Here is a 12225-nt window from a genome sequence, read left to right on the forward strand (position 1 = left end):
ATTTGTTTCTTTTAAAAAGGGCTTTGGAATTCCCAAGTGCCCATATTATAGGACTCATAGAAGGGTAATGCTGTTGGGTTTGCAGGTGCTTTGCAAAAGTGTATTTAAGTTTACCTACCACTCCAGAACTTACTTCCACCCTTGTCAAACACACCAGCAATGTGAATCATTTCTCCTTGGCAGCTTTGTTAAAGGAAGCTCTGTTGTACAGACGTTCTCTGATTACAGTGGAAAATAGAGATAATCAAAAGAAAACCATTTTTTTTTAATTTCTTTAAAATTTTTATTGGAGTATAGTTGATTTACAGTGTTGTGTTAGGTTCTGCTGTACAGCAAAGTGAATCAGTCATACTTACCCACATATCTACTCTTTTTTAGATTCTTTTCCCATATACGTAATTACAGAGTATTGAGTAGAGTTCCCAGTGCTCTATATGTAGGCCCTTATTAGTTATCTATTTTATATGTACTAGTGTGCATATGTCAATTCCAAACTCCTAATTTATCCCTCCCCCTGCCTTCCCCCATGGTAACCATAAGTTTGTTTTCTATGTCTGTGACTCTATTTCTGTTTTGTAAATAAGTTCGTTCATACCATTTTTTTTAGGTTCTACATATAAGCAGTATCATATGATATTTGTCTTTCTCTGACTTACAAAAACCATTTTTAATTTCATTCAAATTTCATTATTTTTTTCTATTTGTGGCAAACTACGGCTGTAGTTGTTATATACTCTTTTATAGTTGTTTCATTTACTTCTATCAGCATACATCTTCATAGTTGCGCCGCATTCTGTTGACAATCCATTTATCTGGGCACTTAAAAAAATTTTTTTTGGGGGGGGGAACTAATTTTGGAGAGGAGAGGTATCACAAATAGTAAAAGGAGGAAAACAAAATGACCTATAATAACATTACCCAGGTTGATATTTACAAGAGCAATGTAGTCACAGGTAAGAAAATTCAAGCAGTACAAGGAGGTATAAATTAGAATTAAGATTGTAATTTCCCACCTATTCCCTCTTCCCAAAGAGAATCACTGTTAGCAGTTCCTATGTATCCTTCCAGAAAAAAAAAATTTTCATATGTATGCTAGTCTGTATATAGGTTTTATGCTTTCATAGTTAGTTCTTTTATTCATCTGTGCTTTAAATGTAGCCTGTCAAATTGTTATGTAATTACTTTTATTTTTCAAAAATAATTGTTAACTAGTTGTTCCAGCTCAATCCTATTTGCCAGTAATCAATTTGCTAATCAGTTGGTTAGGATTGGCTGGTTACACCAATCATTCTATAGGGTTGAGACTTCTCCAATCCTTGATTCAAAACTGTAGATTTGAGGGACTTCCCTGGTGGTCCAGTGGTAAAGAATCTGCCTTCCAATGCAGGGGATGCGGGTTCAATCCCTGGTCGGGGAACTAAGATCCCACGTGCCGGGGGCAACTAAGCCCACGTGCCACAACTACTGAGCTCACGCCGCAATGAGAGAGCCTGTGTGCCACAAACTACAGAGCCCACGTTCCCTGGAGCCCACACACCACAACTAGAGAGAGAAAACCTGCACACCATAACTAGAAAGAAGCCTGTGAGCCACAACAAAGAGCCCACGCTGCAACGAAAGATCCCACGTGCCACAACTAAGACCTGACGCAGCCAAAAAAATAAAAATAAAACCTGTAGATTTTAGCTAGGATTTTTACATGCCTCTTGGCCTTGTTTCTCCCATTTGGGTGCATTAGACTTTTTTGGTGTGTAACACAGACAAATGCACAGAAGTTACATCTCTTCCTCTGGCTTCTGTTTACCCAGTGCTTTTACTGCCTTCTCTGTGGGTTGGTCCATGGCTGGTAAGAGTGACCTGAATTAAATTAACTGTTGAAAGTAAGATAGAACAGGAAAGTGATATTTTAAAAATTTTCTTATTTTATCTGAATTTAATTGTGAGGAAATATCAGACAAGCCCAAAGGAAGGGACATTGGTACAAAACAACTGGTCCGCACTCTTGAAAAATGTTCGTGTCATAGAAGATATTGAAAGGCTAAAGGAGAAGTCTAGAGAGACCTGACCACTAAGTGCAGCGCAGGATCCTGGGCTGGATCCTGGTTGCCATAAAGGCAACACTGGGGTAATGGGGGAGATTTGAATATGGGTTGTAGTTAGATGATTGTGTCAACGTTAAATTTTCCGGATTTGATCGTTGTGCTTTGGTTATCCAGGTCTCCTTTCTTGATGACATTAGCAGCCAACTCACTTAATTATGACAGATTCAGAAATCTTAGTCCACTTGAGGCTTCTGTGGAGGAGGAGGAAGATGGCATTTTCAGTGTCTGGTAAAAATACTAACGAGCATGGGGAACTGCGGCACCCCCTTGTGGTGAGAACTCCCTTCCTTCTTGGGACTGACTTCAAAGAGTCCGAGACTTCCACTCAACCCACAAATATTGTTCAAAGTCTGTTATGGATCAGTCATGATGCTAAATGTCAAGGATTCATAAGCCCCTTCTATACAGAAGGAGCTTCTAGGTACACAAACAATAGGGAATTACAGACTGAGATGAGGGTTTTGAAGGAGTCTTATTAAATAGGTTGGTTATCTCCAAAACTTGGTGTGGAAGAGAAGTGGGATTTTCCTGTCTTTTGGTTCATATTGAGTTTGGGGAGCCCTTCCACGTGGCTGATGGGCCTTCCCTGTTCTGGACCAGGTGCCATGGGTCCCTGCTTGCTGCATCACTGCTTATGACTGGTAATAATAATACAGTTAGTGCTTTCTTATCCATGATTTAAAACAATAAAAGATCTAAAAATTTAAAAGGTACATTTGATAATGCCATTTGCAGCAACATGAATGGATCTAGAGATTATCATACTAAGTGAAGTGAGTTGGACAAAGACAAATATCATGTGATATCACTTATATGTGGAGTCTAAAATATGATGCAAATGAACTTATTTACGAAACAGAAACAGACTCACAGACATAGAAAACAGTGGTTACCAAAGAGGAAAGGGGGTGGGGTTGGGATTAGCAGATACAAACTACTATACATAAAATAGATAAGCAACAAGGTTCTACTGTAAAGCACAGGGAACTATATTCAATATATAATATATTCCATCCATAATGGAAAAGAATAAAAATAAATAAAAGGTGAATTTGAGAAAATATAAGATTGCTGTAAATCAAGCTCACCTATCTAATGGACACCATGTGTAATTTGCAGCCACAGAGGCACCAACAGTTGCTACCTTGTATCAGTGGCAAATGGAGAACAGTCTTCTCCCTGCCATGTGTCAGCTGCTGATGGTTGGATTAAAGTGGCTCGAGTGGGAGGAGTGAGGGCCTGTCCGTACCGCTTGTGAGCCTCCCTCGTGTCAGAGGCACCAGGCAGTGGCCGTGGCGGTGAGGACAGAGGAAAAAGACAGGAATAACATCACAATGTGAGACCGGGGCTGGTTTGCCCAACCCAGGTGATGAACTGGTGCTGCTGGTCTAGAGGACTGTTTAAAAAAGGAAGAGGACAGTTTGCTCAAGCAGACATACTTCTAATATTTGGACAGAGGAGAACTCGGCTAAATGACATCATAGCAATGCCTGTAGAATAGAAAATGTGTCTCTTTTTTTGTTGTTGTTTATTTTGGGGCCGCACAGCACGGCATGCGGGATCTTAGTTACCCGACTAGGGATCGAACCCGTAACCCCTGCATTGGAAGCACGGATTCTTAACCACTGGATCACCAGGGAGGTCCTGAAAATTTGTTTCTAAGTATCGGTGTAAGTATTTTAAAATACTTTAAAATAAACGAATGCGACCTAATGAAACTCCAAAGCTTTTGCACAGCAAAGGAAACCATAAACAAGACCCAAAGACAACCCTCAGAATGGGAGAAAATATGTGCAAATGAAGCAACTGACAAAGGAGTAATCTCCAAAATTTATAAGCAGTTCATGCAGCTCAATAACAAAAAAACAGACAACCCAATCCAAAAATGGGCAGAAGACCTAAATAGACATTTCTCCAAAGAAGATATACAGACTGCCAACAAACACATGAAAGAATGCTCAACATCACTAATCATTAGAGAAATGCAAATCAAAACTACAATGAGATATCATCTCACACCAGTCAGAATGGCCATCATCAAAAAATCTAGAAACAATAAATGCTGGAGAGGGTGTAGAGAAAAGGGAACCCTCTTACACTGTTGGTGGGAATGTAAATTGATACAGTCACTGTGGAGAACAGTATGGAGGTTCCTTAAAAAACTACAAATAGAACTACCATATGACCCAGCAATGCCACTACTAGGCATATATACCCTGAGAAAACCATAATTCAAAAAGAAGCATGTACCAAAATGTTCATTGCAGCTCTATACAATAGCCCGGAGATGGAAACAACCTAAGTGCCCGTCGTCGGATGAATGGATAAAGAAGATGTGGCACATATATACAATGGAATATTACTCAGCCATAAAAAGAAACGAAATTGAGCTATTTGTAATGAGGTGGATAGATCTAGAGTCTGTCATACAGAGTGAAGTAAGTCAGAAAGAGAAGGACAAATACCGTATGCTAACACATATATATGGAATTTAAGGAAAAAAATGTCATGAAGAACCTAGGGGTGAAACGGGAATAAAGACACAGACTTACTAGAGAATGGACTTGAGGATATGAGGATGGGGAAGGGTAAACTGTGACAAAGCGAGAGAGAGGCATGGACATATATACACTACCAAACGTAAGGTAGATAGCTAGTGGGAAGCAGCCACATAGCACAGGGAGATCAGCTCGGTGCTTTGTGACCGCCTGGAGGGGTGGGATAGGGAGGGTGGGAGGGAGGGAGACGCAAGCGGGAAGAGATATGGGAACATGTATATATATAACTGATTCATTTTGTTGTAAAGCTAAAACTAACATACCATTGTAAAGCAATTATACTCCAATAAAGATGTTAAAATAAAAACATAACATTTTATTATATGATGGCAAATTTCCTTAAACCAAACAGAAGTAGGGAGAACAGTATCATGACACCACTGCCCATCTTTAGTAATGATTAACTGCTGGCTGGCCTTATTTCACCTGTTTCCCACCCTCTTTCCACTCTCCCCTGGATCATTTTGACATTATATTACTTCTGGGTGTAATTTTGATTGTTGACAATCCTCTTTTTCTTTCCTGCATTGGAAGACCATAGTTCTGATTATGATGTTTGTTGCTTGTTTATCTTCTCTTTTGCCACCCCTGAGAGGAACATAGTGTAGAGAGGGAGTGCGGGCCCTGGAGCCAGAGCAACTAGGTTAGAATTGGGGCTCTGCCTCCTACTAGCTGTGTGACCTAGGGCAACTTGGTAAACCTCTCTGGCCTCCTGTCTGTCAATGGGGCAAATCAGTCATAGGCATGTAAGTATCAGCTATCTTTTATTATTATATAGACCTTTGTGTGATCGTTGTGAGCCTAGGCTGTTTTCACACCTGATTCCTATTTAACCTCAGACAGTCCTGAGTGTGCCATAGTGTTTTACTCATGAGGCTAGAGGAGGTTAAATCAGAGGTTTGCCAATTTGTCTGCCCATTGGAGTCACCCGGGGAGCTTCAGAAATTAGTGATGCCTGCTCCACCCCAGAGCTTGTAATTTAATGGGTCTGGGGTTTGGCCAGACTTTGGTGTTTTTAAAGATCCTGGGTGATTGTAATGTGAAAACAAGCTTGGGAATAGGCTTGAGAACCTCGAGGCAGGGAGGGCCAAAGTGCCATAGTCCCCAGGCTCTGTGTGGAGATCATCACGTGGGAGCTAGGTCTTGGCTGGTGAATTTTATCCTGATTTCTGGAGCCCTCCCAGAGCAGAGCGCCACCCCGCATCCCACCAGCCAGAGCAGATCTCACATCAGGCTCTATGTGTAAAGTTTTATTTTTGTTTTGAACTGAAAGTCGCTAACCAAAAAAATAATGTGAAAAGTACTGATCCTCTGTCATTCTAAGCACGGTCCCAAGGGAGGGGATACAACCAGAACAAAAATGAGGACCCTATGAATGCATTTCCGTCTTCCACAGTTGTCAGGAACATGTTTGTTGATATTGTATCAGTTCTCTTGTTGCCATAGTGATGCTAAGTAACAAACAAACCCAGATTCTCAGTGGCATCCAAAATAAGCACAGCTAACACACGGGTTAGCTGTGGGTCCGCTGGAGGCTGGCAGATCAAAGCTGGGGTCGTTCTGCTCCTTTGTCTCATCTTCCTGTAGAGTCCAATGGGCCAGCCAGGATGTATTCTCACAGTGAAGGCAGAGGGACAAGGGAACCAGCCCTACTGCTGCACAAATAGGCTTCAGGCCTCCACTATGTCAGGTCTATTAATGTCCCATTGACCAAAGCCAGTCACATGACTAAGCCCAAGGTCAAGGGGTGGGGAAATCTGTCCCACCCTCTTTGAGTCCAGGCACATCCTCTGGTCAAGCCAAATGCTGGTAGAAAGGGATGTACTTTCCTCCCCTGGAAGGAGCTTATAAGTATGTATGGTAGCAAAAAGTTGCAACAGTTTTAGATATCAAATAATAGAAAGATGCTTAGATAAAATATAATGCATGTATGCAGTAAAATACAAAGCAGCCATTTAAAGTAATGTAGAAAGTGTATGATGTCACTGAAAATTATTCCTGCCATAAATGGGGGAAAGCAGATTATGAAGTCACATATGTTGTTCTCAATTTTTTTTTTTTTAATTTATTTATTTTTGGCTGTGTTGGGTGTTTGTTGCTGCTTGCGGGCTTTCTCTAGTTATGGTGAGCGGGAGCTACTCTTCGTTGTGGTGTGCGGGCTTCTCATTGCAGTGGCCTCTCTTGTTGCAGAGCACGAGCTCTAGGCCTGTGGGCTTCAGTAGTTGTGGCACACAGGCTTAGTTGCTCTGCAGCATGTGGGATCCTCCCGGACCAGGGCTCGAACCCGCGTTCCCCTGCATTGGCAGGTGGACTCCCAACCACTGTGCCACCAGGGAAGCCCTGTTGTTCTCAATTTTGAGAAAAACTATGTGTATTCCTATTTCAGTAAGTTAAAGATGTATGCCAAATTGTTAATGATCCTGTGGTGGGATTGTGGAATATTTTAATTTTCTATTTCTAGTCCTATGACTCTCCAAAATTTCCTATCAGGAAAATATGTTATTTTTGTAATAAAAAAGACATCATTTTAAACTGTGTTAGATGCAAAAATTAAGATGAGAGGCTGTTACTAATTTCCTTTTTTCTAACCTTTCAATAGGCAGCAAGGTAATAGAGAACGGCCTTCTCTTCAAAGAACTTCTGCAGACTCCAAATTTTCGAATTACAGTGGTGGATGACGCAGACACGGTTGAACTGTGCGGTGCTCTGAAGGTAAAGCAGCCTTGATATTTCTGCTCACAGGAGGAGTGATCACACAGGGCCACTGCTAGCGTCATTGCAGCCAGTCCTGAAGAATGGCCTCTGTGTTCAGTGCACGTACTTCTGGGGAGAATAGTGAATTGGCAGCCTTGTTTATCACTTCCTGCTTTGCCCCAGCCTTTCCTTGGCGGTTAGATTTCCTCTCTCACTCATGGTTGGCTTTTATTTGTAAATCTGGGAGAAGGGTGGGGTTTTGTTCTTTGGGAAATGGACAGCATTAACATTTGGAAAGCCAGGGACTACTTTGATTGTGGAGTCTGACCTGGGAGTGAAGTATTCTATTAATTTATACATTTCTCCTACGTACTGTCTTGAGCAGGAAGAGGAGCTTGGCCCCACTGAATGATGCTACTCTATTGCTTTGATGGTGTGGTTGGTTGTTGTTTTTGAAGGAAAAAAACAATCTGCTGCTGACAGGTCTTTCTAAGAACAGCTTTATCTGTGCCTGTAAAGGGAAAAGATCAGACAGATTAAAGAACCAGCTTCTATTGGCTAGTGGCTTGGGAGGGTCAAGGGAAGTTCCCGCACTTGGTCTTGGGCTCCTGGCTTATTCCCCTCTGCCTTTAAAAGTCGTGGTTGGCGTGCCGCGGAGCGGCTGGGCCCGTGAGCCATGGCCACTGAGCCTGCGCGTCCGGAGCCTGTGCTCCGCAAATGGGAGAGGCCACAACAGTGAGAGGCCCGCATAACCCAAAAAAAAAAAAAAAAAAAAAGTCGTGGTTGGGGTCCCTCTATCCTGACTATGGGGAACAGCCCACGGGAAGCTGGGCTGCATCTTCTTATCCTTCTCCCCTTGGAATCAGAGCTGCCTTAGCTGCCACATCTCAAAAGAAAAAAAAAAGAAAGGAAAAATACAGAGCTTCCATGTGAATGGATAACCCCTTTGAGTCACTTGAGTAATTTCTTGTGTAGCAGAAGCGGCCTTTCAGGAATTTGAGCACCATGGGTAGGAAATTAAGTAATCTGGCATTCGCCTCACTTTGTCAGGTGAAAATTGCAAAGATCAAAAGAATGCAGGGGAGACCAGTCCAAAGAGTGCCTTCCCATGCTTTCTCCAAAGTGTACACCTTTTTTCCTGGTCAGAATTGAAAACCACTTTGTAGAATTAATATCATGTGTGTATATGTGGTCACGTCTCCATACAATGAGAATTTTTAAAATTGAAGCCGACGAAAGACTTGGGCTCCCAGGCAGTCCATCTTTTGGGCCTCTCACTGTTGTGGCCCCTCCCGTTGCGGAGCACAGGCTCCGGACGCGCAGGCTCAGCGGCCATGGCTCACGGGCCAGGCCACTCCGCGGCATGTGGGATCTTCCCGGACCGGGGCACGAACCCGTGTCCCCTGCATCGGCAGGCGGACTCTCAACCACTGCGCCACCAGGGAAGCCCCAGTCCATCTTTTTGAATGCTGGTGGGAGATTCTCACATTGCACACGGCCTGCTATACATTTAAGATGCTGGCTTTGGCTGTGTTGTTTATTTTTGTTGGTTGAGATTTTTATGTGTTTTTAATAGTCCTTCATTAAACTAATGACAACTCGCCAGCAGTGGCACCATGAAGGCCTAATTGCTCAGCATGGTCTGTGTGTGCCAGAGCTGTCTTAAAGTGACTGGGTTATTTTCGGTGGTCGATGGGGAAGCTGTGAGAACCCGCCCAGAACAAAGGAGCAAGGGGAGAAGATAGAGTCTAGATTGAGGGCTCTGGAGAAGTTTCTGCTGATGGGACCACATGCTGGTCCTGTGTCTGAACTGAGCATGGCTTTTCATGTCTGTTGGCAGGAAGCCTCCCGCTACCCATGATAGAGTGGTTCGTGGGGGGCAGAGGCAGATGGGGGTTGAGGACCATTTATCATCCGTCCCCTGGCTTTCCTTTAAAACAGGATCAATTACCATCACTGCTGCTGGCTTGCATCAGAGCTGGGGGTTTTGAAAACTGAGAAACAGGTGCTTTGGCAGTAATTGAGTCTAACTATCCCATTGGACAGATAAGGAGATAAGAGAGCCAAAGAGTAAATGACTCAACCAGCTGTATAAAAAAATTTAATTAAAAAAAAATAAAGAGTAAATGACTCAAACTTAGCAAATATTAGCACGGTCAGAATGTGATGATGGATTTTAAGATTCAGTCCAGTGTTCTTTTGTTACTTTGGACGATCTGACTTTTCTGGTTGGTGTCCAGGCAGTTGAATGAAATGAAGCCCTCCCTTGCTAGAGCCTGCCCAACCAGGGAAAGTGGGCATGTGTTTCTTTGATTACGTAATTAATCATTTTGTTGTTTTCTTCCTGATTATAAAAGGTGGTTTCAAACAACAGAGAGGTGTAGAGAAGAAAGTGAAAATGACTGATAGACAGTCCCTACATCCTGAGATAATCACTATTAATGTTTGTTGTCTCCCCTGCCAGTCTTTTCAGCAAGTACACATTTGTTAGGTCCCCTTTTTAAAACAAAAACTGGATCTTACTGTTCAAGCAGTTTATGTTTTACTTTTTTTAAAAAAATTATTTAATTGAAGTATAGTTGATTTACAATGTTGTGTTAATTTCTGCTGTACGACAAAGTGATTCAGTTACACACATATATGCACTTTTTTGTATGTTTTTTTTTCCACATTAACAACCTTTAGTAATCTTCACACTAAAAAAATTTCTGAAGTACACTTTTTTGTGTGCTCAAAAACATGATGGCATTTGACTTGCCAAAAAAAAAAAAAAAAAAAGGAGGAAGAAAGATAACAGCTCCTTACAAGGATAAAAGAAAAAGAAAATGCAAAATGCAAAATCATGTTGTACCAGTGCATCTTACTGCTTCAGAATGTCCTTCACCTCTTAGCCAAATTAATCTCTTAATCACTATGGGAGTATTCCTTTTTAAATATCAACTTTATTTAGGCATAATTTGTGTATGTTAAACTGCATTCAGTTAAATATGTAATGCAGTGGGTTTTAACAGTTGGCTGTATATACCCTGAAAATCATCACCACAATACAGAACATTTCCATCACCCCAAACAATTCTGTATGTCTTTTTTTGGTAAATTTATTTATTTATTTTTGGCTGCGTTGGGTCTTTGTTGCTACACGTGGGCTTTCTCTAGTTGCCGTGAACGGGGGCTTCTCTTCGTTGTGGTGCGTGGGCTTCTCATTGCAGTGGCTTCTCTTGTTGCGGAGCATGGGCTCTAGGCACATGGGCTTCAGTAGTTGTGGCACACAGGCTCAGTAGTTGTGGCTCGCGAGCTCTAGAGCGCAGGCTCAGTAGTTGTGGCGCACGGGCTTAGTTGCTCCGCGGCACGTGCGATCTCCCTGGATCAGGGCTTACCTGTGTCCCCTGCATTGGCAGGCGGATTCTTAACCACTGCGCCACCAGGGAAGCCCACGTATATGTCTTTTTATAGTTCACCCCTCTCTCCCAAGCCAGCAGCCACTGATCTGCTTTTGTACACTATAGAATTTTTATAATGGAGTTTGCAATATGTACTCTTCTGTGTCTGGCTTCTTTCACTAGCAGTGAATTTTTGTTTTAATGTAAAGTTTAAGAGATACTTCATATAGAAAAGTACAGAAACCATAAGTGTACAGCTCAACCTATGTTATTTTTTTTATTTAATTAATTTATTTATTTTTGCCTGCATTGGGTCTTCGTTGCTGCACGAGGGCTTTCTGTAGTTGTGGAGCGCGGGGTCTACTCTTCATTGCGGTGTGCAGGCTTATTGCGGTGGCTTCTATTGTTGTGGAGCACGGGCTCTAGGCACGCAAGCTTCAGTAGTTGTGGCACGCAGGCTCAGTAATTGTGGTACGCGGGCTAAGTAGTGGCACACGGGCTTAGTTGCCCCGCGGCATGTGAGATCTTCCCAAACCAGGGCTCAGACCCCTGTCCCCTGCATTGGCAGGCAGATTCTTAACCACTGCGTCACAGGGAAGTCCTCAACCTATGTTATTTTTAATAAATACTTTATCAGGATTAAGTTTCATTAACAGAGACCCAAAATAATAGTGGCTGGGACTTCCCTGGTGGTATAGTGGTTAGGAATCCACCTGCCAAAGCAAGGGACACAGGTTCGAGCCCTGGTCTGAAAGATCCCACGTGCCGCAGAGCAACTAAGCCCTGTGCCACTACTGAGCCTGTGCGCCACAATTACTGAAGCCCACGCCTAGAGCCCATGCTCCACAACAAGAGAAGCCACCACAATTAGTCCACACACCGCAACGAGGAGTAGCCCCCACTCACTGCAACTAGAGAAAGCCTATGTGCAGCAATAAAGACCCAACACAGCCAAAAATAAAAAATAAATTTATATAAATAAATAATAAATAAACTTGTGCACTAAAACCAGATTTAGTTTCACAAACAATGTTTAAAAAATTAGTGGCTAAGCAAGGTAGAAGTTTATCTCTTTCTTGTGTAAAAATCCTGAATCCATATGACAACCCCATTCCACCGAATTCTCAGGGACCCAGGCTCCTTCCAGCTCACGAGGTATGGCACTTGTACTTGTACTTGTATTCCAAGATGGTGACCAGAGCTCCAACCATCACATCTGCCTTCCAGGCAGCAGGGTGAAAAAAAGGATAAAGGGCATGTGGCAGCTGTCTTTTAAGGCAGGTTCTGGGAGTCACAGTGTTACACTTTGGCTTCATCTTAATGGGCAGTTTGTACTTAATTGTGTGACTGTACCTGCTGCAGGGGAGGTTGGGAAATTTCCCCCTCTCTCTGGGTGGCCACATACTTGCATGAAAATCAGGAACTCTAGGACTCAGGAAGAAGAGGAGAGTAGATTGGAAGATACACCCATTACCTGTGCCACAGAGGCTC

The 12225-nt window shown here is 42.6% G+C and overlaps 1 protein-coding gene across 1 annotated transcript in view; it reads left to right on the forward strand.

The window, feature by feature from the left end:
* Positions 1-12225, forward strand: part of GPD1L (glycerol-3-phosphate dehydrogenase 1 like) — a 57977-nt gene that overhangs the window by 28947 nt on the left and 16805 nt on the right. Inside the window, exon 5 of the mRNA XM_007464915.1 lies at positions 7260-7372. Within this exon, the coding sequence (XP_007464977.1) occupies positions 7260-7372 (113 nt within the window). The remainder of the gene's footprint in view (positions 1-7259; positions 7373-12225) is intronic.

This window comes from Lipotes vexillifer, unplaced genomic scaffold, assembly GCF_000442215.2.
Source record: "Lipotes vexillifer unplaced genomic scaffold, Lipotes_vexillifer_v1.1 scaffold1934, whole genome shotgun sequence".
Taxonomy (NCBI): Eukaryota; Metazoa; Chordata; class Mammalia; order Artiodactyla; family Lipotidae; genus Lipotes; species Lipotes vexillifer.